Source organism: Rhodamnia argentea, chromosome 10 (assembly GCF_020921035.1).
Source record: "Rhodamnia argentea isolate NSW1041297 chromosome 10, ASM2092103v1, whole genome shotgun sequence".
NCBI lineage: Eukaryota > Viridiplantae > Streptophyta > Magnoliopsida > Myrtales > Myrtaceae > Rhodamnia > Rhodamnia argentea.
The window spans coordinates 11023943-11038689 of NC_063159.1; the positions used below are offsets into that span (position 1 = coordinate 11023943).

A 14747-nucleotide genomic window follows, 5' to 3' on the forward strand; every position below is an offset into this window, starting at 1 on the left:
AACGTGTACAAATTCGAAAACATGTACTCTTGAGTTGTACGGGAGAAAAATAATATACCAAATGGTTAGGCTCGCTAACTGGCAGGACAGGCCTGAAATCGCAATTTTAAAAAAATGTTGTAACCTCTCGTTAGGAAGAGCTCTCTTTCCCCATGGTGATGGTTCATTTACATTAACCCTAACACCTTTCTTAAACCCTAACAATCGTGATTCCGAAATACCCATTCCCATTCTTGCCCTATAGTAGTCGATTTTGCTCCCTTGGTTTTAGCATTGGTGATTGTCTCCTCCTTATTTTTCCCCTCCTAATCTTGCCCTAAATTAGTCGAATCAGTGTAGCGACCCTTCATGAGCGGGGTCCGCAGAAGCTGATTTAGAGGTAATGTCGGAAGTGGACCAACGATGCTCAATCAGCATTAATTCTCCCAAACCCTTAATTAGCTTATCAGAGTTCTATCCTAATTTGGGGTCGCCACTAGCTTCGTATGGCCTAGCTACAAACCAAGTGAAATAGGGGATAACAGCTCACTTCCTACCCAACCAGAGATCTAGTGTGGGGGACTTGATTACACCGGTTGTTCAAACTAATGGCCTTACATAAACTTGTTTGGTTTACCTTCTAAATGGTTCATGAGGTCTTTGCCCATTTTTAGTATCCGAAGATTCTAAACCGTGACCATGCATAAGTGCGCAATCAAATAGTTAACAATCGCAGACAACGCTGTTAGAAAGAGATGAAATAGAGTGCGGAGATAGAATACCCTAGCCTTATCGGGGTAAAAACAAAACATAGCCTTCTTATGGTACCCCGTGGCGGGGAATCCCGTGAGCTAGTACCCTAACCTAGACGCACAATGACTATGAATCAAATAGCATGAAAAGACTAGCTAATCAACAACAACGAAATGCTAACCAAACATATATCGTGCCTATCCTTAAATGCGATTATCATCTAAATGGGGCTACATTGTTATCAACTTATGTTCTCCATTTACCCCCTTTTTTGTCTCACAATTGGTAATTTCCAATTCCATCAAGGTCATGTCTGTCGCGACCTAAAAAAAAATAGACAAGTTAATTTTCGGGCTAATGGATTATCAGGTTAATTAATTAACTAACCTAACTCGGACTCTCCCAAGTCCATACCAAATCGCAACTTATGGTTCATGTGATTATCTTGCAAAAGATTTTTCATTTTTTGGAGCCGCCACTAATCATTTTTGGTAGGTTGATTAGAAACCTAAATAAAATAGCGGGAGAAAACTATCTTATTTCCGCGAACCGGAGATTTTGAATTCGGGGATTTGGTTACGTCAGATTTCTCTAACGCCCTTTCGGTACCATTTTCATGAAAAATATTTGATTTGGCAATTTTGATGGATTTTGCTTGAAATTCAAAGATGCAATTTTTTTGGTTTTTTCTTCTTTTTTATGGGGATGTAAAACATTGAACTTTGTACGATATACACCATGGGTGATTTAGAAAGAAAGAAAACACAGCCGATCACGAGTATTTATAAAAATAAATTAACATGTAATAATGCTAAAATTTGGAACACGTGGCATGTCTAAAATAAACAAACAAATGTTCAAACCAAACGATTACATTTTTGTAGATCGAGATGAAAAGGATTACCTTCTATTACATAAAATCTTACTCACATACACATTATAGTTCCCTTCAAGATCTCTGAGTGGAAGAACGCGGCTGTCGTCGAAAATGGCAAGCAATGGCCTTGTTGGGTTGCGAGGGGCGAAATATGTGTCGGGACTCGTCGAAGATGATGCTCGACTAAAACACTTTTCTTCACTCTCGAATTTTCTCTTCCGATTTTTCTCAAGAACTCTCTTTTTCCTCTCTAAAAATTCCTCTCAAAAACTCTCTCAAAACTCTCTCAATTCTCTTCCACTCTTCCTAAAAAACTCTCTCAATTCTCTTCTACTCTCTCTCTCAATTCTCTTCCACTTCCCCCCTAAAACTCTTCTCAAGAGCTCTCTCTTTTATAGGCAAAGTTCTTCATCCTTCATTCTTCACCTTCATTTCTTCACCTTCCATCTTCATCTTCTCTTCTTCATCTTCATTTCTTCACCTTCCATTTTCATCTTCCCTTCTTCATCTTCATTTCTTCACCTTCCATTTTCATCTTCCCTTCATCATCTTCCCTTCATCATCTTCCCTTCTTCATCTTCTTTTCATTATCTTCCCTTCATCATCTTCCCTTCTTCATCTTCTTTTGGTATTTGCAATCCGATCCTGAAGTTCCAAGTATTTGCAATACGGTCCTCGAAATTTTAAGTATTTGCAATACAGTCCTTGAAGTTTCAAATCTTCTCGGTGTATTTTTCCATCCCGTGCCTAGTCTAGACGCATGCTAAATTAAGTGTTACGCTTGTCCGATTATATGCCAATGCAATGTACGCTAAAAATAAATATGTGAGATGATTTTTTATAATTTTTATGCAAAAAATAGATTAATCAAAATTTAGGCGTCAACAGCTGCCCCTCTTTGAGTGGAGGCTCGTAGAGGTTCCGCTCAAAGACAAAATTGAATCCTAAATTTTGACGGTGCAAATTATGGATGAACTTTTTGGCGGGAGTTTTAATCCCATTTTTTATGTAATGAAGTGATGCATGATATGCAAGACTGTAAATAACACGTGTCATAATTTCCCTTTTTCATGTTAGAGAAACCTGCACATGGATCGCATACAAGAATACCTGTTTTACCAAATTTCTCGTAAGCTAATGGTTCTCTTAATTTCCAAGCTTCTTTTTGCGGATGCAAGGATTTTAAGGTATTTGGCCTATCGTTATCGGAGACTTCTCCCTAATGCAAGACAGCGCAAGATATGTGTGTCGTTTGAGATCACAAGAGCTACGTCGTTGTGAGTCGAAAGAAGTGGGATCAAGTTCACAAGAGCTACGTCGTTGTGAGTTGATTAAATGTCGAAATCGCCGGTGCATATGTCTTCACGATTCGATAAAGGGGAACCAAAATCATAAGAGCTACGTCGTTATGGTTTGGTTTGGATCAAAAATATGGGTGCTTATGTGTTCATGATTTGATAAAGGAGCCGAAAATCATAAGAGCTATGTCATTATGAGCCGACTAAAGGTCAAGATCACCGGTGCATACGTCTTCGTGATTCGATCACGAAATCATAAGAGCTACGTCGTTATGATTTGAAGAGATGTCAAGATCGCCGGTGCATATGTCTTCACGTCCTGAGATTGAAACCATAAGAGCTACGTCGTTATGATTTGATAAGATGTCAAGATCGCCAGTGCATATGTCTTCACGTCCCGAGATTGAAACCATAAGAGTTACGTCGTTATGATTTGATAAGATGTCAAGATCGCCGGTGCATATGTCTTCACGTCCCGAGATTGAAACCATAAGAGCTACGTCGTTATGATTTGATAAGATGTCAAGATCGCCGAGTGCATATGTCTACACGACTTGACGGAAGAGGCATATTGCCCGAATTGAACAATATTTGATAGGAGCACCATTGAATGGAATCGATAAGTACAAAAGGGGCATATTGCACGAATTGAATCATAACAACTATCATGAGAAGAGTTGTTAATTTGAAAAGGGGTTCGGAAAACTTACCCGGGTTCTCCAAACGATTAATCAAGGAACGAAGCAGACATCGTATCGTACCTGGTAGGCATTTGCCAAACAAAACTTGCTCATTCAATAATCCTTGGATGAATTTCGAGACCTCGGGAGGGAACTCGAACATCGGTAATGTATTACCTATCATAGAATGTCGAGGTAACACACACAAACATATTCAACAATGAGTATAATGCAATCACTCATACTATGGTTCATGCATAACCATTCTGTCAAGTTTGCATTACCAATTTTGTCAGAGAGGTTCTCACATTACGAATACCTCGAATGTGAGTCGAATTGGGGGACTTTAGTCCGAAAGGGCTTTCTCTCACTCTCGAGAAAAGCTATTTATCTTGTCTGCAGGATTCAAGAGAAATCACTCAATCTTTCCATCATCGCATTCGATAAGGATCCAAGTAATCTCGCAATTGATACGACCGAGCCGATCCGGAGGTCTTGATTAGGACCGTAATGAGGGCTAGGTCAAAGGTTTTACAAAGGGGACTCTAGTTGAGTCAAAAGGTCTTGAAATGAATTTCTTCATCATCTCGCTCCGGATTTACAAGTCAAGAATCCTGCAAAAATGAGAGAGAAATAATCTTGCTCGAACTTCTTCGAGTGATGCTTAAAATCATTTAACTCTACGTTAACTCAAGTGCCCTAATCGGAAGAGACTTTGGAGGGTTATAACGTAGGCTAGGATTGGGGACCGAGGAACGAAAATGCTCGTTTTGGCTCAGAAATTAAATTAGAAGGGGCTTGACGTTGGTGATCGTCGCCGACTAGTCACCGATCATGGTCTTCCGGAAATGTCTTCGTAAAGAATTCCATCATTGAATGAGGGATGGTAATTTTCTACTGAAAATTGCACTTTGCAAATTGACTTCTTGGGGAGTCTTCTTCACAACAAGTGTCTGTCGAGGATTTGCAAGAGACACAATGCAAATATGTACATGGAATTTACAACTTAACATGCAAAAATGTACATTCAAAATTCGGAAGTACTTTACAAATGAATGTGCATTGGCCTTACTTTTGGTAGGCACTTTGCTTTTCCTATACTTGAAATTTTCATATGAGATCGGCCTTTGCTTTTCTTACTCCCGACTCTCATTTTTCTTTTTTTTTTTTCTTTTTTCGAGAAGAGATTTCTTTTCCTTTTTCTTTGAGAGCTCTTCGACATCTCTTTATTTTGTTTTTTTTTTTTTTTTTTTTTTTCGAGAGCGGGCCCTTCTCCTTTAAGCTGAGTTTGCCTCTCCTTTTTTTTTACAATCCCATGATTTTGAACCAGGAATTACAACAAACATAAACATTTACAAAGAAAAATTATGTAAACATAAAAAATCTAGCATACAAGAAATGAGTCCATTCGGGAATTCTCTGTTGACCCGACCATCTCCAATTCTAATCCTTGGGAAAATGCTATCTTCGTCTTTGGAATGAGCAAATGATCACCAACAAGGGTTTAAGAAATGAATTTGCAGGCTCAAGTGGGCTATGCAAAGAATGAAGTGTATAGGATAGAGAAGTGAATGCTCTTCATCATCCTAAGGCACTTGAATTAAAATTCGAGTATAAATGCAAAGAAACACCCGAAGATTAATGTTAGTCCGAGCAAGAAAATTTCTAACCATTTACCTCGTGTTCTTCTTTGGAATTAACTCGTCTGGACTCGGTGTGGGGTGGTTCTTGACAGGGGTAAAGAAATGAAACCACCGCTCAAAAGGGGTAATCAATGGATCACCCGTAGTGTTTGGGATAGAGAACTGAATGCCTCTGTCATTTCGGCTATCGTACCTTTCGCGAGAAAACTCTTTACCTCGGGGAATGCGGAATTTTGCCACCGTTCATCTCGCCTTTGAAAAAATTGGACGTGTTTGGGAAAGGATTGCCTTTCATCATCCCGCCCGCCCCATTCCATACATTCGATGTATCTTATGTAGTTCATGTTCCTTATTCGAGTTGGTAAATTAAACATGAGGAACAGGTCATGCGCAAACTATGCAATGTATGAGTGTTTTTGAGCATATAAAATGTAGCAACTTTTTATCTTGGTGCAAGCACGTAAGAAAATTCTTAAGGGCGTGAATTGTGAGTTGCCCCTGCTCATGCAAATGAGTTGCAAAACTTCATTATCTAGTTTGAGACATGAGATTGTCAAAGGCTCCAGGAATTTCTCATTTCATTAATTTTTCGGGAGAAGGGATACTTCCCTATCCGGAAAGGCAGTGACCCCTGTAAAAATCAAAAGGGAAAGCATCAATGTACGTTCTCATATTCTAAACGAGTTGAAACGATACCGCTTTACCCTTGTACGAATTTCTTGTGAACTTTGAATTGAAAAGATCAATTCATCTGGATCAGACCGTATGTCCGGGATGTTATCTCTCCGGGTTACGTAACCATCTTGGCTGAACTTCAATCGGCATTGAACCGGGATGCCTCGGACCACTTGTCATTCCCCCAACCACCAGCCGTGGTGATGTTGGCGTCCACGGTTGGTTCGCTTTTTGCTATATTGTTCTCAAAACAGGTTGGCAATCCCCGTCGAGAATAAAATAAGCATAATTTAGAGTTTGAAATGATCGAGAGCCAATTGGGACGATACGAAGTTACCCATCTTTGAGCCCGCTTGGCCTTTTACTCGTATTCTCCCAAGTAAGGCTATTCGGAATCTCTCTTTACGGGCGTTCGGGCGTCGTCCACAAATTGATTTGCTACAGGGCCTAGCTTAACAAGGAACTCACGCATTTGATAAGGGAGGAGAAAATTCGTCCTTTAACTCTAGGCAAATTCTAGACAGCTAGAAAGTAAAAAATATCCCACACGGGGAACTATACATGGAATTAAAGAAGTATTCATGCGAGATTGGTTCCACCTCTCTTGCTGGCCATTCCAATGATCGACTAATTTTGTCTTGGATCATGCACCAACGATCGTTGTTCAAGGATCCATAATCACTTGCTTCGGATCACAACTCGGGAGGTCCTTCGACTCCGAACCGGTTGATCAAGGTGGTGAGCTCATCATCAAAGTAATCTTCTCGATTGATACTCGAATTGGGTAGTGTTACTTGCTAACACTAGCGACGGATTTCCCACTTTGTTTTCACCGTGAGCGATCTGACTCCTTAAGCTTGAGCTTCCGCCGTTGCTCGGAAACTTGTAGGGATGATCAACCGGTCCGCTGCTAGAACCACCAGCGGAAGGTTGGTATGGCTCGTATTCTTGATTGGGAAGTGACCGGGTACCTTTTGCTCGGTAGGTTTTCCCGGTATTGATCTTCCAATCAACTTTGGTCCGGTCGCCTTGATTTTTGCACTCCGGCTTAGCCGAAGGATTGATTGGCAAACAATGTTCGACAATGGAACGGTCAAGACCAGGGCATATCACGCCTAGGACCAGGCGAAAATGTCCCGGTAATCCTTCAAGAGCTTAATCAAGCGCTCGGTCATCTCTTTGGAAAGGTTTGCCCCGATCTTAACTTCTTTAGGGTTTTCCACATCGCCTAGGTTGACCGAGATAGTTTGTTCACCTGTCAAGGGCTTGATCTCCTCATGTCGTTCGAAATCCCGACGAATTTCCTCATAATACGGATTGGACTCATCTAGGTCGTATACTTCTAAATCCACTAGGTTTCCCTCCTCATGTATCCCCCTGAAACATAAAGTAACAAAATCAGAAAAACAAACGGGGTTTAATTGCGGTGTGATTTTTTTTTGAAGAACTTTATTTATTTTTGTTATTTTTTTTTTCAAAACCGTGGGACATGAATTCTTGAAGAAGCCCAACCCTCGGTTCTTACCATGATGACAAACTTGTTGGTCGTTGGTTATCGTCATCGGGTTGGTTTGGGATACTTCAACAAGATTCGAAAAATGGTGCAATTTTATTGATATGAAATTACATCTTCTAGGAGAGAAAATCCAAGAGTGCAAGACATAATAGAAATCCAAATGCAATCCAAAATCTAAAGGAAACAGAAAATGTCCCACATAGGGGATTGCATAAACATAATGATGTTACTCTGAATCTAAACCCTCCAGTGGATCATCACATATGGCATTAATGAATGATTTGGAAGGTTTAGGTGCCAGGTAAGGTTCCTCCTTATGCGCTCCGTCTTCAGATATAGCAGCAATGGTTACATCATCAAAACAACCGGCGATATCGAAGACTCCTTCATCCTTACTAGCACCAACCTGTCTGATTCCCAGGCCGAATACAGCACTAATTTTACCAGAATGATCCGGCAAAGGATTATTCTGGACATTTGGCTGTTTGTTGTCTTGGAACGAGAATGCTTTAGAATCGAGAAGATCTTGAATCCGATGCTTGATGCAAGAAATGGCCGTCGGTGTCATGTCCGAGCTCCCCGCAATGGTAATCACATTTCTTTGATGGATCATATCTCGGCGAGCTCGTGTCACTGGGTCGTAGAGGCTCGGAAGTCGGTAAACCTCTCTTACGCAGAACCGCAAGTACCTGCGACGGGGTTCCTGGTAGAGGGGTAAACCGCCGAGGAAACCGTTGATTCCCTCTTTGTCGTTGCATGCCGAAATTAGCATCTTTGCTGATTAGGAATCGTACGACCGGCATCCGGGTCGTGGGTTTTTGGCCGTAGGTCATGTTGACCTGTGGGGCCGGCTCCTTGTCTTTCCTTACCACAAACCTCTTAGTTGTCATGGCGACATCACCGTACCATCCTTTCTTCATGCCGTTCTCGATTTCTTCACCATTGCGATGAGATGGCTGAATGACGTGGCACAGATCCCAAAATTCGAGTTCTCATAAGCGGCGGCGGTGGTGGAAACAAACAATTTCATGAGTTCCCTTTCGGGAGGGACTGGTTTTGGTGAGATGCCACGTTCCTCCACCCGGTGGCATATTGCTTGATTGTTTCTTCCTTTTTCATCTCAAGCCGCTCAAGGTCCTCTCCGGTGGTGAGCACGTCCAAGTTAAAGCTGAAATGTTTGATGAAAGCATTAGCTGCCTTCTCCCAATCATCCATCCGGTAGATCTCGTAGTCCGTATACCATCTCATGGCAGCTTCTTTTAAACTAGCCTGGAAGGTCTCGAACCATTAAGGGACCGTTGGTCGCATGCTTATTCATTCTTGCCTGGTACATCCGGACGTCTTGAACCGGGTTGGAAGTTCCATCATACTTCTCAAAGTCGGGCATCTTGAACTTCTCCGGCACCGTGACCTTTGAAAAGACAGACGGGTCAACTCGGGGTATGTTGTGAGTCCCCTCAACCTCTCGGATCCTCTGTTCCATTTGGGCCAACGGTTTGACCGTATCACCATTCAACCCGGGGGCCACGGGGTTGGCTTGAGGGATTGGGACTACGGGCGGCGTGCTCGAGTTCACGCCTGTGATGATCACATCCTCTAGCGGCATTGTCGGATATGGAGTAGCTTCTAGGGCTTTACCGACGTTGTCCGTAGGAGGAATTAGAGCAGGAATGGTTAGCGGCGGGCTGGAGGTGGATGATTGAAGTTTGGCGGCAAAGGCGGCCATCATTTCCTCCATCTTTCGGGACATCATCCCTTCAAAGCGCTCGGTCAAGGAGCCAAGTTTCTCATCCAGGGCAGCACTAACGGTGGCGTTGATGTCGGTCATCCTTTTTGCTGCGATCGGGTGATATGTGGAGGATCCCCGATAAATTACCTGTACGCAGTAACAAACCCAAAATGAGTACGGGGAGCAAGAATAGCGAGCCGGCCCATGGCATCCCTCTAGACTCAAACGAACAAAATGATTATGACCAAATGATTGAAACATGTAATTTTCAGTTTGTCCGCTTTTACGAAAAAATTCGTATTAATTCGTACGTTGATCAAAACATGTCCAAATTTTACGAGCTTGTAGTTGAGAAGATGATGAACAACTTTTATGTTGGCCAATCGGACTAGAAATGCACGGATCAAATCAGTTTAATGTGTTTTTCCAAAAAAATCACATTCAGAAAACTGTTATAACCGCATGTTGTTGAAAAAACGAAGGGCCATCTTAAATTATGAATTTAATTCTGAAATTTTGCAAGATATTAGTTGAAACATAGGTCTACAACTTTCGTGTTTGGCACTTACTCAAAGCTCGATCGTAGAATTTAGTAAAAATCGCACAACAGGAATAAGCCAAATCAAAATTGAGGACAAGCGATGAAATTGTAAAAGCTACGGAAGCAAAGTGCGAAATTGAAAATAAGACAATGAAACTTCTAAACAATCAACCTAAACCATGGACCGGCCCAAAATAAAAATGAGATAACAGGGTACAAGAGACAAGAAATTACCTCTCATATGAAGAAAATGCCAATCACAAAGACATGCGCATGAATTGTGAATTTAAATCTTATTCTATCTATCCAAAAGGCTTTTGCAAAGTGAAATGATGAACGAAATGACATGTCGCAGCCTCGCGCGCAATCATCATGACTAGTCGCAACCTCGCGTACAATAGTCATGACTAGTCGAGTCCAATCACTTCGGCTTGGTTCGGTCGACAAGGGCAATTCTCATGCATCGTAGCCTCACGTGTATGAGAACGACCCTTGAGCCATTTTTTGGAAAAATTTTCGGGATCCGGATGGGATAACCTTTAGCGAAACCTTACCGCCAAGGTTAAAGCACCATCTAAATACCATCTTAAAACTATTAGTGTGACCCGGAGTCCGGTCACGGGTTGTGTGCGAGTGTAGTGCAAATACGATAAATCATGCACAACAATTAAAGGCAAACACCGCTTCCATGATTCAAAAGTTAAATCACAATTCCAATTCACCAAGCCCGCAAAACAAAGGGTTAGCCGATCACTCCTCCCCTTATAACTCCCAATCTGCAAAAACATTTAACACCTAAGAATGAGAATTCAACCAAAGTTTACCAAATCAAGTGATTTCTTTTTCATGAAATTATCTGGCCTAAGTCCTCTTTGGGTCCCCAGGTGAGTCGCCAAGCTGTCGCGACCTAAAAAAAAATAGACAAGTTAATTTTCGGGCTAATGGATTATCAGGTTAATTAATTAACTAACCTAACTCGGACTCTCCCAAGTCCATACCAAATCGCAACTTATGGTTCATGTGATTATCTTGCAAAAGATTTTTCATTTTTTGGAGCCGCCACTAATCATTTTTGGTAGGTTGATTAGAAACCTAAATAAAATAGCGGGAGAAAACTATCTTATTTCCGCGAACCGGAGATTTTGAATTCGGGGGATTTGGTTACGTCGATTTCTCTAACGCCCTTTCGGTACCATTTTCATGAAAAATATTTGATTTGGCAATTTTGATGGATTTTGCTTGAAATTCAAAGATGCAATTTTTTTGGTTTTTTCTTCTTTTTTATGGGGATGTAAAACATTGAACTTTGTACGATATACACCATGGGTGATTTAGAAAGAAAGAAAACACAGCCAGTCACGAGTATTTATAAAAATAAATTAACATGTAATAATGCTAAAATTTGGAACACGTGGCATGTCTAAAATAAACAAACAAATGTTCAAACCAAACGATTACATTTTTGTAGATCGAGATGAAAAGGATTACCTTCTATTACATAAAATCTTACTCACATACACATTATAGTTCCCTTCAAGATCTCGGAGGTGGAAGAACGCGGTTTGTCGTCGAAAATGGCAAGCAATGGCCTTGTTGGGTTGCGAGGGGCGAAATATGTGTCGGGACTCGTCGAAGATGATGCTCGACTAAAACACTTTTCTTCACTCTCGAATTTTCTCTTCTGATTTTTCTCAAGAACTCTCTTTTTCCTCTCTAAAAATTCCTCTCAAAAACTCTCTCAAAACTCTCTCAATTCTCTTCCACTCTTCCTAAAAAACTCTCTCAATTCTCTTCTACTCTCTCTCTCAATTCTCTTCCACTTCCCCCCCCTAAAACTCTTCTCAAGAGCTCTCTCTTTTATAGGCAAAGTTCTTCATCCTTCATTCTTCACCTTCATTTCTTCACCTTCCATCTTCATCTTCTCTTCTTCATCTTCATTTCTTCACCTTCCATTTTCATCTTCCCTTCTTCATCTTCATTTCTTCACCTTCCATTTTCATCTTCCCTTCATCATCTTCCCTTCATCATCTTCCCTTCTTCATCTTCTTTTCATTATCTTCCCTTCATCATCTTCCCTTCTTCATCTTCTTTTGGTATTTGCAATACGATCCCCGAAGTTCCAAGTATTTGCAATACGGTCCACGAAATTTTAAGTATTTGCAATACAGTCCTTGAAGTTTCAAATCTTCTCGGTGTATTTTTCCATCCCGTGCCTAGTCTAGACGCATGCTAAATTAAGTGTTCTGCTTGTCCGATTATATGCCAATGCAATGTACGCTAAAAATAAATATGTGAGATGATTTTTTATAATTTTTATGCAAAAAATAGATTAATCAAAATTTAGGCGTCAACAATGTCTCTTTCTTTTCTTATTGTAAAACCACCAAATTACTCTATGCTCCGAGATGAAATCTGAAATTCTGACTAGCCTGGATGGAAGATTACTTTGATCGGATTTTAAGTATAAAAGATGGTCATGTGGTCAGTTGGGTCACTTACTGTACCCTATTTCATGTGGCCGAGAAGTCAGCAAAATGGGCTTTGGTGGCTGGCTCTATACCGAATAACCATACATTGTGGGCTGAGAGGCCCAGAATATTTGGCCCATCTAAGCACTGAGGACCCACGATTGGACCGGGTCATCAATCTGACCTCCGATGGAAAGTGATTGCAATCTGAGGAAATTAACTGGGAATGGCGGAAGAAACAGGGACGACGAAGGCGAAGAGGAAGATGGGAGACGGAAGAGAGAAGGCAAAGAACTCCAAGACGAAACCATCTCCATCTCCATCTCCGACCATTGCCAAGTGGCCCCTCGTCAAGCCCAAGCAAGATCTCCAGATCACTCGCCTCAAGGATACCGATCTCTTCACCGTACGACTTCCGCCTCTTCCTCTCTTGCGTATCGTTTCTGCTCAATGTTTGTTGCCGTAATTAGTGCTTCCGGTCCGAGATATGTCGAGATACGCTCGCTCTTGTGGATGGAAAAGATGTTCGACACAGGGCACGAGATTTCGTAGGATTGTTCCGGTGTGTTTATCGACTGTTGGGGGTTTTGAGGAGGCAAATGCTCATTGCCCGTGAGGTGTTTGTGCAGATTTGTATCGGAGAAGGGATGTTGAGCCTGGAAGGAATCTCAGGTTGAGAAGCGGGATCAATTAAATGTTGCATTCAAGAAAGTAGGATTATATGAAACCATGCAATTTCTTTAGTCATAGTTAGCCTAGAGGCAGAGCCTGATATTAACGTCTCAAGTCGTCGGCAAGATCTATTGATTCTTTTAGCAGACCGTGTTGGTTGTTTGGTTTGTCTTGATAATTGGATGACTTATCACTATCTAAATGATATCTCGGGAAATATTCATTTGGTCTCCATGGCTCAGCTAGAAATTTATATATGCAGCTTCCGCTGGAGTAGCTCCACTTCATGGGTCAACTGTCTTTTCTGCATTCAATCTGAGAATGCAGTTGTTTTCTTCGACTGCACGAGTTTCTCACACAGTTTTCTTCATAGTGGTTCATATATCAAGATGGATAGGTCAAGAACTTTGATTGTCAGATCACTACTAAAAGTAGGGTGTGGCAACTTAGTTTTTAGATCCACTCGTGTGTACGCTCCAAGCAACATGGAACCACGTATTTTAATTTAGCAAGAAAATGTGTTTGCATGTAGAATGTACCTGTATTTCTAGTGGTGATTCTCTTTCATGGTTAAGATTTCAGGTGCAAAATTTTTTTACTTCAGCTGAATCTAATGCATTTGTAAAAGTTGCTGAATCCATTGGCTTTGTTCACCAAGGAAGCCTTGGTCCAACAAAAGGTGAAGCTTACAGGGACAATGACAGGATTTCTGTCACTGATCCCTTGCTTGCAAATGCAATATGGGAATCTGGACTTAACAAATTGTTCTCTGATATCAAAATTCGAGGGAGGGTTGCTGTTGGGTTGAATCCAAATCTCAGATTTTACAGGTTTGTATTGCTTTATAGGCATTACCAAAACCGCATTCTTTACCTTTTCCATGTATTGATGCATCAGTCACACAATGGCTAACTTTTTCAAGGCTTTGAATTTGGCAAGAATAGTGTCATCAATCTGGGGTAAACTGAAAATGATTTCCCTTACGCTGTGCATTTGAGGTCTGATATCTGCTTCAAATTACATTACTGCTGCTTTATTTCTGAATATGCTTAGGTTGGAATGGAAGCTTTTCTCAGTCAATTGCACACTGTGAACTGAAAGTCGCTCTGTTAATAGCTTAAAAGCTGGCAGAGAAAATAGTTGTTATCAGTACCTGTAAAGTTTGATTTCATTAATTTGTTGAGTTGCCTACACATCAGGTACAACGTTGGTCAGCGGTTTGGAAGACACATTGATGAAAGTGTTGATCTTGGTGAAGGAAAACGTACCCACTACACCTTACTAATTTACTTAAGTGGAGGTTCAAAGTCAAAAGCTAAGAATGATTCAAGCAACCATAGTAATTCTCCTTCAGAGCTGCTAGTTGGAGGAGAAACTGTCTTCTACAATTCAAGAAATGGTATTGTGGCTGAGGTATATCCTGTCCGTGTTTTCTCTGTGTTAGCTTTTTCTCTTGGATAAATACGATAAGATTGTCTTTGCCTCGTGTTGTTTCTTGCATTCTTCATGTTGCATCCTCTAAAAATGGCGGGGAGTTGTTATTCCATGTCCTGCTCTACTGTTTGTGATTTATCTCCATCTTAACTCTATAGGTTGCTCCAGCTGAAGGAATGGCTCTGCTTCATATACATGGCGATAAGTGCATGCTTCATGAAGCCCGCAATGTGACAAAGGGGGTCAAGTATGTCTTTCGTTCTGATATAGCTTTTGCTTGAGTTCAATTTGTTGATCAAGCCTTTAACAGTCACATAGAAAGATATTTAAGCATAGATACGTTTTATATCTGGACGAAGGGAGCTTGGTCATCATTCAAAAGCGTACTGCATCTGCTATTACCATTCTGATAATCTTTTTACCTTCTTCCTTACCCACCGTTCTTCGATTTGATCCCGTGTTTTTCCCATAATTTGATTGGA

The 14747-nt window shown here is 41.0% G+C and overlaps 1 protein-coding gene across 6 annotated transcripts; it reads left to right on the forward strand.

Moving 5' to 3' along the window:
* The first annotated feature begins 12333 nt into the window (after positions 1 to 12333).
* Positions 12334 to 14698, forward strand: LOC115732384. Of its 6 annotated transcripts, none has more exons than XM_048271400.1 (5): positions 12334 to 12565; positions 12789 to 12831; positions 13407 to 13661; positions 14031 to 14244; positions 14424 to 14698. In XM_048271400.1, the coding sequence occupies exons 1-5, from the start codon at positions 12349 to 12351 to the stop codon at positions 14544 to 14546; spliced, it is 852 nt and encodes a 283-aa protein (XP_048127357.1). In that variant the 5' UTR covers positions 12334 to 12348; the 3' UTR covers positions 14547 to 14698. The 6 variants fall into 6 exon arrangements, with proteins under 6 accessions (XP_048127357.1, XP_048127359.1, XP_048127360.1 ...); XM_048271402.1 differs by having other exon boundaries at positions 14031 to 14230; XM_048271401.1 differs by having other exon boundaries at positions 12371 to 12565; positions 13490 to 13661.
* Positions 14699 to 14747: the final 49 nt, after the last annotated feature.